Source organism: Drosophila grimshawi, unplaced genomic scaffold (genome assembly GCF_018153295.1).
Source record: "Drosophila grimshawi isolate 15287-2541.00 unplaced genomic scaffold, ASM1815329v1 contig_311, whole genome shotgun sequence".
Taxonomy (NCBI): Eukaryota; Metazoa; Arthropoda; class Insecta; order Diptera; family Drosophilidae; genus Drosophila; species Drosophila grimshawi.
In genome coordinates, this window is record NW_025063098.1 from 19,577,459 (window position 1) to 19,593,412 (window position 15,954).

A 15,954-nucleotide genomic window follows, 5' to 3' on the forward strand; every position below is an offset into this window, starting at 1 on the left:
TGGCAGAAAACAGCTAGTTTCAAGTGTTTGGCAATTAGATGCAAGTATATCGAGCATTCCCGCATTCATTAGAAGTTTTGTGTGGAAAGCAATGCGAACGCACCTTCCTCAAAAAAATAAAACAAAAAGTAGAAAAACTACACTCGAAAAAAATACTTAATAATTTCTAAATTAAATTATTTCTGTTAAATTTACTAAATCCAGTTGAAATGCTTGCCCTTAAACAACCATTATCATATTCTTCTCTTTCTAATTTTTTTTCTTTAGTCTGATGGACTTTTGATGGTACTTTGTGATTGGTAATAAATTATTGTTTTAAGTAGCACAACTCCGTAAACAGTTGAATTCCATTATGGAGAAACATAATACGTAATTATTGAAATTTTAATAAAAAGCAGAAATGATAACTCTTATTTTTAGAAAAAATCTTTTCTGAATTCCAGAAAATAGTAAAGAAAAATGCAAATAAATTAAATTAAAATGAAGTACGCGTATTACAAATTATAATCTAAAATGAAATACAAATATTTTATATTATTTTGTAATTTTCTGTTATTTTTTTAATTTGTATAAATTATAGTTTATCTTTCTTCGATTTATCTAGGTCATAATTTTTCTTAGTGTACGGTAACCATTAGGCGGCCAAGCAAACAATGTTGCTTCCAAGTTTTTAGTGCCGCAAGCGAGCGTTCGTGCATGTCGCCGGTCTCCGCTGGACTGCCGGGTCTGGAATTGCAGGACTGTCGGCAAACGGGTGGTGCGAGAAGGACTGCAGGCATAAATCACGTGCGGCGCACAAGAAACTTTTGATTTGTGAAATCAGAAGCTATTTGCTGCGCTGCAATCAGCACAAACATTGTGTATACAAATGCGTCTCGACGTCCACTTGCAGCCTGAAGGCAAACTTTTGCTTTTTGGCATTCGTCAGATATGCAGTAGCCAAAGCCAAATCCAAATCCAAATCCAAAGCCATATCCAAACCCAAAGCAAAGTCCAAATCCAAGTCCATATCCAAGTTCTAGGCTCTGTCTGCAACTTTTTCTCTCTTGTTGTAAAGTTTTTAATAGTTTGTTGGCGCTTTCGCTGATTTGCTGTTGTAAAACTTTGCCGCTTTGTTGTCTCTGGATCTTTTTCTTTTTTTTTACAAATTATATGTATTTATTTATTTATTTTTTCGCTTTAAGTAGGAAACAGTCAGTTGAAATGCATTACTAAATTTCAATGGAGCGGCTAATGAAGAGCTTCAAGTAGCTGTTTTCATTTCTTCTCTCTGCCTTGCCGCTTTAATCCACTCTATATCCATCTATTTATTTTGGTGGCATGTGGCACGTGTCCACTATAATTTGGCTTTAGCCGCACTGCGCTGCGTCCCAAAAAAAAAACCAAAAAAACTATGTTAAAAGAAACTAAAAGTGTGTCAGGCTCTAAGCGTGCCCAGCAGCATTTATCATTTAAGCCAGGAAGACACTAGAATTTGTCACATTTCTAGGCTGCAGTGCAACCATAAAATAGTAGATGTGGACGAGGACTAAAAGCAAAAAGTGGAAAATAATCAACTAAAGCTAAGTGCAGCAATGGCACCAACGGCAACTGCGACAAAGTGTGCATACACAAAATGAAGAAAGTTACCATATTATGTACCTCTCTTTCTCTCTCCCTCTCTCTCTCTCTCTCTCTCTCTCTCTCTTTTACCATATCTCTATCCTTGTCATTTAGTGTGTCTCTATATTTAGCCCTAAAATGGGCATACTAAAGATTTTGTGCAAATATGCATAGCCAACAACTGCAGACATTTTCGATACTATAATAATATACATATCAAAATATATAAAGTTCATACAAAAAGAGAAAAAAAACTATTTTTTAAGCTGATATTATAAAAAATAACATAAAATCTAGGGCTACAAACTTTTCTTGCTAAATACTCTACCTCATAGCTGATTGAAGGGTATCTCCTTGGGGTTTACACTTTCCCTCTTGAACATTCTTCTACTTGCCTTTTTTTTATGATCTGCTACATTACGAGAAACTCATAGGAAAGTAGTTAAACTTAAACTTTTAGCTGACATAATTTCACTGTGCCCGCCTTTGAGTGACATATACAAATGTAGTAATAAATTTTGCACAAAGTATACAAAAAGTTTTCAGCAGGGGATGACGTCACTCACACACACACTTACACACACAAATATGTTCATATAACTTCATATATATATATATATATATATATATATATGCATGTGATTATGTGTGGCAGGAAAAGCGGCTGGCAAATGCACTAAATGAGTTATGCGGCGTATGCGTGCTAAAGTGAGGCTCTAGATTAGTATTGTTGCCATTTAAAATAAAACAGTTGAGTTTCTGAGTATTCTTAACTTAAAATTCCCTATGCATTAATCATTTAAGCATATCTGTAAAATGTAATATGTCATAATTAATAATAATTCAAATGAATGGATTTTCTTAGATTTTAAAACAGATTACGATTAAAATTGCCCGAAGCCATGCATATTATTATTTTTTTTTCAGTTGAACGAAACAGAAAATACTTAAAGCTTTCGTACTTAAGTTGTTAAATTTGGTCACTTAGTCGAATCAAAAATATTTGTGTTATAGCAAAGAATTAGTGTTTTTTTCTTAGATACGAACTACATGAAATTCTTGAATGCAAACTTGAATTTATGTTGAATCTTATATATCTCAAACCAAATTGTGTTTAATAATTTATAACTTTCCTAATTGATATATGTATTTTTTGTAGTGTGTTTATTAAGCGCGATTTCTTTCATTTTGACCTTTAACGCAGGACGTTATTATTATTTTCAATGCTTATTTACTTGCATTTAAGCCACAAATTGCTGAGCATAGTTTGATGACGTTGGCGAAGGAACCCCTTCTATTTTGGCCAAGTTCATGGCATGATGGCTGACGTCTCAGCACGTGCTGCCCAGATTCATCTCAGTCAGTGGCAGTCAGCGAACAATTTCTCCATTTAAATGAGAAAAAATTGTGGAAATTTGTAACTGAGGCGCTGTGGTGTTGTTGTTGCTGGGAACGAGCTTTTTCTTGTTTTTGTTTTTGCTTCGGCTTTGCCAGTCAAGTCAAGTAAACATGACGTGCAATGTCTAATTTTTTTTATTTTATATTTTTTACTTTTTTTTTTATTTTTTGATTCGTTCTCTCGCCAGTCGTTGACTCCGTGTGGCCGCCCGTTCTCTCTCTCTCTCTCTCTCTCCCTCGCTCTCTCTCGCTCTCTATGTCTCGCACTCTCGAGCGCAATATTTTACATTTTCATGCATGACGCGTTTAATCACGTGATGCATATGATTTTCAGGCTTTCCGGGCAGAGACGCAGGCGGGTGGTCGCGCTGGGGTTGGGTGGTCGGGGGCGGGCAGCGGGCAGCGCTCACTTCCCATTTTCTCATCCTTACATGCATGCATACAGTTCCATCAGCATGAATTATGCCTTGCATACTTTTAGCTGCTTTCCTTGCGTGTGTGTGTGTGTATCTGTTGTTGTTGTTGAGCTTAGGTCCTTGGCGCTTGCCTGCTTGTCTGCTGTGGTTTTCTGTTTGGTGGCCCTCTGGCGCCTTTACGAAATGTCGCCTTTTATGTTAGACTTTATTTGGTGGTGTTGAGTTTGGTTTTCATTTTTGTTGCAGCCCACTCAAAAGTTGTGGATTAGAGCGTGTAATTTAACTAAAAAGAGCACTCTTCACATACGACGCGTCGGAAGTGTTTTTCCCGGGCAATGTGCTTTTAATTTCTCTCTCATTCTACCTCTCAATCTCCCACTCCCCACTCTCTCTCGCTCTCTCTCTCTCTGTCTCTCTTAGTCGACTCTTTGGACCAGTGCGAAATTCCCATGTAATTTATGTGCTTAACTTTCACAGTCCGCTGGCAGCAGTCACAAAAAATAGTCATAAAAATGCTCGACATTTTCACACTTTTGCGCCTTTTGGCCAGAAACTGAAAATGAAAGCGACCACACAGCCAACTGGCCAAAAATAAGAACAGCAACAAGAACAACAACGGCAACAACAAGAACAACCGAAAATATATTCAAGTGAATATTTATGAGCGACAAAAGTAGCATTTGTGCTTTGCATTTTGCTTTTCAAAATGGCGAGAGAGTTGTTGTTGTTGTTGGTTGTTGGTTGGTTGTTGTTGTCGGTGATATTATCCCTACGTTATAGCTGTAAGCAACAGTCGGCCAAAAAGCGATGGGCCAACGTTAACAGACTCGCTTTAGCTTTTTGGCCAGTTTTGTTGTGGTGATTGTTGTTGTTGTTGTTATTGTGCTCTCGTTGTCAGCATTTCCGACGTTGATGAGTTTATGCTTTTGGGCTATATTACTTTATTCCCCAATGCTATGTGTGCTTATATTTGTGTAACTGTGTGGCTGTGTGTGTGTGTGTGTTGTGTGTGTGTGTGTGTGTGTGTGTGTGTGTGTGTGTGATTGTGGGCACTGTAACTCTGCGGTTATGCGTCACACACAAACGTCCATTCACGACTGTCAAGAGTTTTCCGCAATTGATGGTCTAATTATGCCACCAACACTAAATTTCATGACTTTGGTGGTCGAGTCGAGTTGTCCCTGGATACGTGTGTGTGTGTGTGTTTTTGGCAGACAGGACGCATGTAATTTAATGAAAAAACATTCGCTCACACACACACACACACACACACACATAAACTATGACTAAGGGCTATGCATTTAAAGTGTGAAAGATGCCCATCAGCGATTGCCCTTTAACAGATTGATGGCCATCTCGTCGTCCTAGAGCCTGTCCAGTTCTTCAACTCACAGGACTCATACATGCCGCATTACAAGCATTATCTGTCAAGTATCAGTAAGTGACAGCTTGAATGAATATAATGATTTCTATAGAAGCTTTGCTGTATTACCATTAAAACATTAAATTATCTTCGTACAGAAATTTCAAAGAACAGCAATTCGGAAGCATTATTTTGTGCTTGTGAACAACAAAGTTATGTATTGGTTTCAAAATATATATATTTTTTTAATTATCTTTTTGATTTTTTAAAAATAGTAGTCGACAACAAAATATTTCTTTCATTTAATACCGGCAAGGACAAATAAGTGGGATTCTACGAAAATTGTCTCTGCTACTCATTGTGAACATCAAATGATATCAAAAGATATCAAGTCGTAAAATCGTAACGAGAAAAGCTGGTATTGAATGCCCTTTATTTCAGTTTTTTACTTAAATTTGATGATTTATTCAACAAAAATGTATAATATTTTCAAGTCCATCTATGTGGGGCATAAAAGTCTAGTACATAAAAACTGTGACAGAGTTTCTCTAAAACCGGAACTTTAAACAAAGTTAGGTCAACTTGTTATAATAAAAAATATAACAAAAATTTGCATTAGATCATGATTGATTCAATAATAAATTACCTCAAAATGTAAATGTTTTAAATTCTATTTAGCAAAATTATTAGCCGCTTTAAACAATATGACTTTAATGATTTTTCTTGCAGCTATTTGTTGTGTCGGACCTATCACAAAAATATGCTAATTAGATTGTTCGCACTTAATAATTATTATATGCATATTTATGAGCAAATATATTTATGTATAATCATGTACAAACAATAGGTTATTTACTCATTCACATCAATGACAAAATAAAAAAAATATGATAATTTAATGCAGAACATATTTTATTATTAGCACCGACAAGTTTTGTAGAGAATCGGATCTAATGTGACAGGTTTCTACAGCACATAATTCGATTATTCGTAATTTGGTTTTAGTAAACATTTGGGCTTCCAGGTGGCAGGTTCGCTTCACCAAATATGTCTTTCAATTGGCAAACACTGCTGCTAACTGTGCTCAGCAGTAATCTACTATGTTGCTGGAACACACTCGGAGTCGGAGCACAGTTGTTTGAACAGCCGGCGACAAAGTAGGTCGTCTGTGGGCTTATGTAAAAAGCAGGTCAATCTATTGAGCAGTTATTTACTTGCAGTGCTGCTTACACAACCTATAAACGACGTTCTGGCGATGGTCGTCCTAATGGCGGTGATGGTGGAGCCACACAGCTGCCAAATCAAGTGAATGCAATACAAATTACTAAGGCAACGGAGCTGCACGAAATCAAGGATAGCGGTGCACTGGCGCCATTGTTGCAGCAATTGTTGGACCAAACTATGCTAAATTGGCAGCAACCAGAACAGCAGGAGCAACAACAGCAGCGGGAGCAAACGCGATTCCAACCACAGAGCCTACCATTTGAAGGGAAACAGCCAAAACAACAACAACAACAACAAAATCAGCAAAACTTTTTTGTTTATGAAGCCTCAGATCCTGTGAGGTTGGCAAGTCAACAACCTCAAATATTGCAGGGGTTCAATGGCGTCAATGTACGGCAGCAACAACAGCAATCAACGTCTACGCAATATCAACAACAACAGCAACAACAACACCAACAACAACGACAACAACAGCAGCAACAACAACAAGAACAACACCAACAATTCACTCAGCTGCCAATTCAGATGCAACAAAAACAACATCAGTACATCCATTATGTACAAACAGGGCCAAAAATTGCATTGGCGCCGCCTGCAACGGCAGCAGTAGCAACAACAACTGGAACATCAACAGCAACTTGGCCGCCAGCAGCTAGTATTGTGGCGCCAATCGGAAGTCTGGGCAGCAGTTTTCAGCCTACGTAAGCAAAACAACTTTCAAGCAAAATACTTTTATTACCGGATGCATGGTACTACTACTACTACTACTACACTGTTCAAAGGGTAACAAGAAGTTGTATTTATGTTATGTGACAGACAAAAAGAAGTGTACATTTTCTTACTCAACAGCCGAGTCCATATAGCCATCTCAATCTGTCTGTCCGTGTATCTGTACGTCCGGTTTTTCAACATCAGCCAGAAAATGTTAAGTCGATAAAATACACAGACTGTAAAATTTTTATAAATTTCCGACTCAATCAAAATGTTTATAAGATCTGCAAATTTATAGTTTATGCTATCGTAAAGCTTATAAATTTCAAGAATATTCCACTTATTATTGAATGTTTTAATCAGCGGGGTCTGCAATAACTGTCAATCTCCTATTTTGAAATAGAATAGGATAGAAATAGAATATTCTTGCATGGCATAGAATATATGTCAATTTTTTAATTATTATGGAAGAAAGTGCACGTTTATTGGGTAAGGCACACATTATATGACTACAGGGTGTTTCCTAGTCAGACACCCTCGACTATAGATATCTTGGCAGATTTTTGTTGCTGTTGTTATTTGTATTCAAACAATGCATTTTAATTAGCTCACCTCAAGCGGATCATGCGACGGATGAGTGGTGCGAACGCTGCTGCAAGGAGAAGGGAGAGGCGGGCATGCCGTGTTCCTGCTGCTATGCGAAGCCGCTGCTCAGTGCAAAGCTGCTCAAGGCGACAGCTGGTTAGTGGCTTTTAATTAAAAATGGCTCGGTCTGATTAATAAAGATGCGCAATGGTTGAGAAAATAAATTAATAAAAAGTGTTGCATATATTCGCGCAGCTCAATAGCTGTTTCCGTGTGTGTGGGTGGTTGAATGCAGCAGATGTCGCATATGTGTGTGTGTGTGTGCAACAGCAGAAAGTTTCTACAATATGTGTCTTATCTGTCATCAACGATGCCACGCCTCTAGATAACTCCATTTGCTGTCGCTACTGCTGCTGCTGCCATGTTGTCCAACTTGAAAAACAAAAGCGACTCATTCAACTAAAAACAATTTCTAAAAATATAAAAACACGCCATACAGAAAGAAAAAACCGCAACACTTCATGTTGAGTGCGACGTTGCAAATTGTTTGCCACTGTTTGTATGTGTTGGTGCTGCGTTGTCAGCAAGAAAATAATAAATAAAAATTCGCAAAAAGTATGCTGCGGCTGCTGCTGTGTGTATGTGTGTGTGTTTGTCTACAAAAGTGTTTCAGCTGAAAAATGAAAGTGCTGAAGTGTTTTTCATTGTTTTGCGTCAACGCTAAGCACAATCGCCAGACGACAGTTACAAACAATGACAACAGCCAAAACTAAGTAAAACGAAGACACGATGCGGATGACGACAGCACAAACTGTGGCAATATGATTGGTTCTACCTTCTATCTCCTGGATGATCCTTTATATACTGCCAGAGATTTATTAAATTGATGATCTCAACCTAAATACAACTTGACTTGCTTGGCTTAATACATGATGGACTGGATTATGATTGCTTACTGGAAATGTATATTCATTCTATAACCGATCGAACGATTGTTATAAATAATTATATAGAATATATTATAGGAGGACTATCATATTCTAGTACACCATTCATTTTTTTATATGAATAAAAATAAAAAACATATAAATAACAAAATGGGGTCGCTAAACAACAAACAATTTATAAATTCAGTTGAATTGTGAATTTTTTATAACTTTTCTGCTCATTACACATTACACATTGCTAAAAATTTTGATTAACAGCTTTATTATTTATTATTATTTATTCATTTAGCTGACACTTAGAATAAATAATGAAAATAAAATTGTGAAATAAATATGCATGCATAAATAAAATAGCTTTAATATCTGGCCTGAGAAAGGGGGATTGAACCAAACCGTTAAGCCTGATACTTCAAAGAGGCCTGAAAGAGGTTAATAAAAATGCTGTGTCATGCCATATTTTGTAGCTTGTATTGTTGTGTTTGAGGAGGCAACTGTAATTTCATGCTCGCTGCTTAAAATGGACCATAATCGGGGTGCGTGGCTAATTAAATTCTAAGCATTTGCCAGCAGCTACCGAGTACAAACACTAAAAAATGTTTTATACGACAACAGACAGAGTAGCAAAATCCAGCAATAAACCGACAGCAAGTCTAACCCTAACCCATAACCCCTAACCCAAGCTTATAACCCGACCCCCACCCGCTGTTCGCAATGACAATTTCAATTGCAGATCCTGGACCCACACACGCCCCTATGCAAATGGAAAAGCCGAGTTCTCACTGTGCTGCTGCTGCCTGTTTCTCAGCTTGTGCTGACAGCTTTTGAACTGCCTTCGTTTGTTGTTGTTGTTGTTGTTCTTGTCGTTGTCGTTGTCGTTGTCGTTGTCATTGCCATTGCCGTCTAAATTAACCGTTTCGTTACATCAGCGCACTCCTTGTCTATCTTTGTGCGTTACCAGTTGTCAGTTGCCCCCAGATGCGACTACGTCTCTAGCTATACACTTGCTTTCGAAGGTATTTTTAATTATCCCATGAACTGAGTAACACATTGAAGCTCACATCTCAGATAACAACATTTATCCGCTTGTCTATATTACAATAAACTATATCAATAAGTATATATTTTTGTGTTTTTCAAGATATCTTAACCAAATTCACTATCCTCAGTCAAATACTTAGTTTTAAATAGATTTTACAGACAACCGGGAAAAAATTACTTTAATTTTTAATTACAATTCGTTAATTTAATGTTGTATTTCCTCATTTGAGATTCAGTTGCTCAACTCATAAATATCGAAACTATCCCGAATAGTAAGATTCCAAAGAACGTTGTTCTTCTTCTCGTATAGCTTACATAGAAACCAAGGGTATACAAAATTGGGTACGCCGATAATGGCAGTACTTTCTTGTTTAGTTTCAAGTTTGTATGAGGCAGTCGTGCGTGGCCCGGGCGCTTGCCAATTGGCGCAATCAGGCAGCGACTTTAGAGACAACGCCACTGCCACTCGACTCAACAGAATTGGCTTTGTCTTTGTAGACGTGTCCGGGTGTGGATCTGGATCTGGGCCGGGGCCATGGTCCTGTGCCTGGTCTGGTATCCGCCCTGATTGGCATTTACAATTAGCGCGCGGGTAAACAATAAAATCGCATGGCCTTAAAATCCTTTGCGTTCTCTAATGAACAGAGCCCGCCTCAAAGTACATATGCAGCCTAACACCACCACTAACACCCTGTACACACAACCACACCCACACACCCGCCTCGCACACACATCTTACCCATATGCATGTGCTCGGAAGTATGAAATTGGAATAATGTACTCGTAATTAGATATTTGATTAATGAGCCGTGTACGCGTTCGCCTTTGACTCATCACAAGTGCTGATTTATCGCTGTCAACGGTCCCATATCATAAACAAACACAAATACCCACTCATCCATACACACACACACACACACACACACACACACACACACACGCACAACAAAACGAACACATTTCAATTATGAACAATCGGTTAATCATTTTCGCGATTAGCTGACCAGGTCACAGAACAAAACTGCAAAATCTAATTAGGTTGAATTTCGAATTGGGAATTCGATTTTGGTTTTGATTTGGAATTTGATTTTGATTTTGATATTGTTCAGTGATTTTAATGCGACGATTTGCGATTATGTCAGCTGCCAGTCGCATTGACATTAAGTCCACTTAATGTTGCAAGTTCTTGTGTTAAAATTTGCAGATAATTATGCATCAATATAGCGGACATTGTCGTTGTTTTTGATGTTGCCGCACCTTTTCAGGTTAGCGACGTGCTGCAAGCATGCAGATTAAGTAAGAGTCATCGATGAAATAAACGTAATTAATGGCAATTAAGTGGGCGTGGCCAGCAGCTGCAAATGGGGCACAAATAGCCAACTCGGCGCTAATGACCCATATTATGGCTGCCTGTGTGTGTGTGTGTGTGCGTGTTGCAAGTGCGCATTCATTGTACGTTAAATAATTGCAAAAGCTTAAAGTTGTCAGTGGAAGATGCTGTTAATTGGGTCAATAAGCTGTTGTAAGAGTTGCACAAAAAAAAACATTACTTCATTCACTTCATAAGTTTTCGGAATAAATCGGCTTACTCATTTACTTGCGGCAATAATTTATTATTGGCTGCGAGTCGAGCGAAAATTGTTATAATAAAGTCGTGATTATTTTTAAAAGGAGCAGCATTTAAGTCAAGCTGATTCATATGTCAACTCATTAATTTCTCCATATGAACGCGTTTAAACTTTATGATAAGCATATGATTAAATCTGGATGGATAACTTAATGAATTTAAAACAATTCATAAAAATGAATGTATAATTCCAATAATAATAAGTAAAATTAATTAAAATATTAAAGGAATAAAAAATCTTTAATTGAAAATAAAATAACGTTTCTTTAGTTTTCAGATAGCTTGAAAAGTCTTGTATAATTATTTCAAAAGCAATGCTTGAGGGCTATATAATTTGAGGTCAAGTGAATCGCTTAAGCAAATTCAACTTAAACAGATAATCATTAAATTAAACTCACTAAGACAGCATATATCTGGTAATCTCAATTTGTAATTAAACTTATTGAAAATGTTGAGGCTTTTGGTTAAGCATTTAGTTGCCTGGCTGACCATTGCACAAAGTCTGCGATTAAATCGTGTTGGAGTGAGCCGTTCAAATTATGTGCACAGTTTGTTGTGGTTGAATTGCATATTAAATCTAATTTGATTTGTATTTGCTTGCGTGCACCACCATTGAATGGATAACGATTTACAGCATGGGATGACGCCTGAATTGCTTTGAGAATTGAGACTTGAGGTTTTGCGAGCTTTATTTAGGAGCAGGGCAGAGTTGGGCAGAACACTGCGAGGTGGGTAGGAACCGCAGGAAGTGCCTTCCAGCTGGGCGTTCTTGCAGTTTCGTCAAGCTGATGTAATGTTGTGGTTGAGTTTTGGGGCACGTCGCTTTGAGGCTTTTGCCCGGATTGGTTGCAAGTGCTCAACAAATAGTTCAAGCCAGACAAATATTGGAGGTCGCTTTGAATTTTGCTGAATCTCTCCAAATAATTGAAAATGTTGTAATTAACATTTCAAAACAATAAACAAGAATTAAAAGTCAAATTCCTCATGTTTGTTTTGTTGCATTGTTTTATTTTGGGTGCTGCCGACCATTTTTTTATTTTTATTTTTGTTCTGGCGTAAATTCCCAACAAAACATTTTTACATATTTTTTACTCACTTTCAAAAGCATGTCTTTGATCTCAAACATGTTCGGAATTGAGGGTGGTGGCCCTGCAGCAACAAAAACAATAAAAGTTGTATTAAACACACAACAAATCCGCGCAGCAATTTATACACAACTCACACACATTCATGCTAAATACAATTTACACAAAAAGAAAATAAATAAATAAAATAAACAAATACGCGAGTAATGTAAGTGAAAAATAAGCTTCAGAGTATGACGCAGCCGTTTGAGGGCATTTTTTTGCGGAATTCATTATTTTATTTGGATGCAACACTGCCAGGCAGAGTGTCGCCCGAATGTAATGTAAATAAAGTCATCAGTTGCGGGGTGTTCGGATGGAAGGGTAAGTTTTGTTTTGCAAAATACGAAAGTTTCTAGAAGCCTTAAAAAAAAACAAATGCTCTTATTTTTTTATATATAAATACTTTGGAAAGAGACTTTCTTTGTCAGTTATTGCATTGCTTGCGATATTTATGAAAATGTCCATATTTGAAATCATTTTGTAGCTAGGCATTATGAGATTATTTTTTGATGAATTTTATTCTGTCTGTTTAGAAATATTAGCTTTCATCTTTTCGTTGAAATGTAACTATTTTATTTAAGCACATTTCAACATACCTCTTGTCAATTAAAGTTGTTTCTTTTTAATCAAAAAATTAACTTGTGAGTATATTTTATGTAATTCAAAAACATTTTTATTTTAAAACATTTTTATTTTATTTTAGATTCTGAAGAATCAGTTTTATCTCACTATTTAAATCATTGTTTTTGGGACAATCTTTCTACATTCTTTCTACTCTTGCGCTCACCCAAATAGAAAGTTTCTACTTATGCAGGCAACAGCGAAGGCCAATCATTTGAATCACAAATCTTATCATGAAGCTCAATCTTAAAGTGAAACACTTCCAATTTGCATTCTCTGTTAGTATTTTTCTTAATGACACCATTTAATTCGGTTTACGATATCATTGTATTATAATTTCAAACAAAGCGTGTATAAAATAAGGAAAGGCAACGCACAGCAGATCAGCAATTAAATAACAATATTAAATTATCACATTATAAAACCTTTTGATTGATGTACCTATTTGTATGACTGTGCGTGTGTTGTGTGTGTGTGTGTATGTGCGTGTGTTTAATATACGCATATGATAACTCAAAACGACTGAGCAAAAGTTCAGTGGTACACAAATCGTGTGTTATTCATATTTGTAATTTATTTTTTATAATTGTGCTTATTAATTTGCCAATAAAATAACTGCAAGCAGTGAGTACAAAGAAAGTTAAATAAAAAACAAAGTTAAAATGTTAAAGATAAATAAATGAATGTGTGCCAACTTCATAAATTTGTCGCAGGTGCATTTATATTGTATTTGTGCCCAATGAACTTGACATGCAACTCGCCGCATGACGCATACGCTACTTGCAACCGGACATGCACTGACGTCTTCTGCGTGTGTCAGTCGGTACGCTCCGGCAGAGCAGCCAAATGGTCGCTCACATTTGGAAATCGACGCTTGCGAACCGGATTTACTCAAAAACAAAAATAAAAGAGAAAGAAATACAAACAAACGCAGTGAATGCTTTTTTTTTTTTGGTTATCGAACTTGATGGGTGCCTTAAATATAAAAACACACAGCGCTCAGAACATTAGACGTGTTTGAGAGCTCGATTTAAACGTAACTTGACGTGATACAAAATTTATCAAAATTGCAAATCATTTAAAAAAAAAAGCGTAAATATATTATAAATATTTGTCTACAAGTTGAATGGTGTATTATCAATTCTTCGAAAAAGATATCAGTGCAAAGTGAATATTCAACACAACAAATGGCTGCCAAAAATTATAGAAATGTGGTAAGCATTACATATATAATAAATATATTCGAACATATTTTAATAACTATTTGTATGCCAAAATTCTAGTTGCTGCTTGTCTGCTGTTTGGGCCTAAAACTGAGCACAAGTCATGCGCTGCCTCGCTACAGTCAAATCTCGCTGAAGAGGCCCTTCGATCACCGTGGCGCCAGCAGCGAAACATTATTAGCTTATGCATCTCGGCCACAGCCACCGATGACATTGACTGACAATTATAATTTAATTATGCCCGAGTATTTTGATCATCATCCGGATGAGTCGATGCAGTTGCAGAACTTTGCCAATTTCAATGAGCTCGAAATGAGTTCCGACAACGATCTGGGCATGGAAGAGTCACAGTTCCTATCGAGGACACCAGTACGATCTCCGCAGCCTGTCAACGCTGAGGAGCAGCGTGCTCGCCTGGAATTATCTCCAGTGGACATCAGTTGGAATAAGAAGGCACAGCAGAAACTGAAGAAGGGCAACACCAAGCCTAAGGGTTCAGACTATGCGGAATGGGATCAGTTCGATTACGATCTTTATAGCGTCAATCCCGGCGAGAACACGAAATACAATGATTTCTAACTACGTCAAACGGGGGCAACTTTCTAGCTCGAGATATTCCCGTTATTGTCTGTTTTTGTTTGTTTTGTTAAGCACTGAAATAAATTATTTATTTATTATAAAATTCGTTGCGCAATTGAATGAAATATGATTCTAAAAGCATTCTTTATTGACGGCATGTCGCGCCATAATTCTATTTTTTTTACCATTTCGTTAAATACTTTGCCTAATTTGTTTAATTGCGCTTGTCATTAGCATTTAGCGTGTCTGGCTGCTGGCTTTAATTATAGACACAAATTCCAACTTCCAACTTCCAAGAAAAAATATAATTATAAATATGGCGTAATTCTTCACTGGCTCTTCAGCTTTTCCCTACCAATCATCGGTGATGAGTTCAAGTGAAGCAGCAGCGGAAGCTACATCATAATCATGATGACACTTATATGTACATTGACACTTTGTTTACCATTGGTGGCGCTACAGCGTTGCACAGTGACGAGTTTGCTCACACATTGAAGCATTTGACGTCAGAGAGTGAAACGTGTTTTAGTCTTTAAAACTGTATACTAAATGAGCAGTTACTAAAATGGAGCTGTTTCTTCTTGGCGTATCTCGTATCTCAGTCATATGTTAAACTTATGACTAAGTCAAAAGTTTGTTTTGCACAGTCGTGTAGAGCAGGTTTCGATTTGTTTGGGTTTAACACTAATCTGATGATAAATATTTCCAAATTAAGTATGGAATGTAGAATGGAAGAATTTTTGCTTCTGCCCAGAGAAATTAATTTGACTTGTGTCAGATGAGTTTTCTAAGTAAAAGAGTCATCCGGGTTCAAATATAAGACTTGAATATTAAAGATGGCATTGTTATCTTAGCCAATGGCTATAGTAGCTATGATGGGTAGTTTACTAGTTTGGTCGATAGTTGGTGACTAATGTCACTATTCGTGATAGTGATAATTAAAAAAATGTATGAAAGGAAAAAATACTATAGCAATAATGATATTTATTGTAAGCATTTTTAGCTTTTAGAACTTTTAGAACATTTTTAGAACTTTTCAAAAAATTAAACATATCCTTTTATTTTAATTTAAATTGTATATAGTCCATTTATATTACATGTAATAATAAAAAAATATAGTAAAGGAATAATAAAATACTTATTGAAATCATTATTATCCTTATTATTATATAAGAATACTGAAGTCGAGTGAGCTGATACATACATATGTAACTATGTAACTATGTATATACATAATAATACAATTTTTAACATTATATCTTTTATTGCTATCGGAAAATGATCATAAATATTTTTGTTTGATTGTTGCCAGAATTAACCGGACCAGAAAACAAACGGAAATACTGGCAAAAACATTGCCAGAGTTTAGTAAACAAAACAAAGCATACTTTTGGGCTTGCCAATAAAAACATTTTATTATTAATAAAAACTAAATAATAATCATTTTTAAACGTAAAGTAAATAAAATTATGAGAAAAATGATTAAAATAATA

General features: G+C 36.3%; 2 protein-coding genes across 2 annotated transcripts; both read left to right on the top strand.

Annotated features, from left to right (window-relative positions):
• Window positions 1-6,502: 6,502 nt before the first annotated feature.
• Window positions 6,503-7,509, top strand: LOC116805798. The gene is made up of 2 exons (XM_032740224.2): window positions 6,503-6,704; window positions 7,322-7,509. Exons 1-2 carry the CDS (start codon window positions 6,529-6,531, stop codon window positions 7,458-7,460), a joined length of 315 nt encoding a protein of 104 aa, XP_032596115.1. The 5' UTR covers window positions 6,503-6,528; the 3' UTR covers window positions 7,461-7,509.
• A 6,255-nt stretch (window positions 7,510-13,764) lies between these two features.
• On the top strand, window positions 13,765-14,524 carry LOC6567835. Its single transcript, XM_001993655.3, has 2 exons — window positions 13,765-13,873; window positions 13,943-14,524. Exons 1-2 carry the CDS (start codon window positions 13,847-13,849, stop codon window positions 14,459-14,461), a joined length of 546 nt encoding a protein of 181 aa, XP_001993691.1. The 5' UTR covers window positions 13,765-13,846; the 3' UTR covers window positions 14,462-14,524.
• Window positions 14,525-15,954: the final 1,430 nt, after the last annotated feature.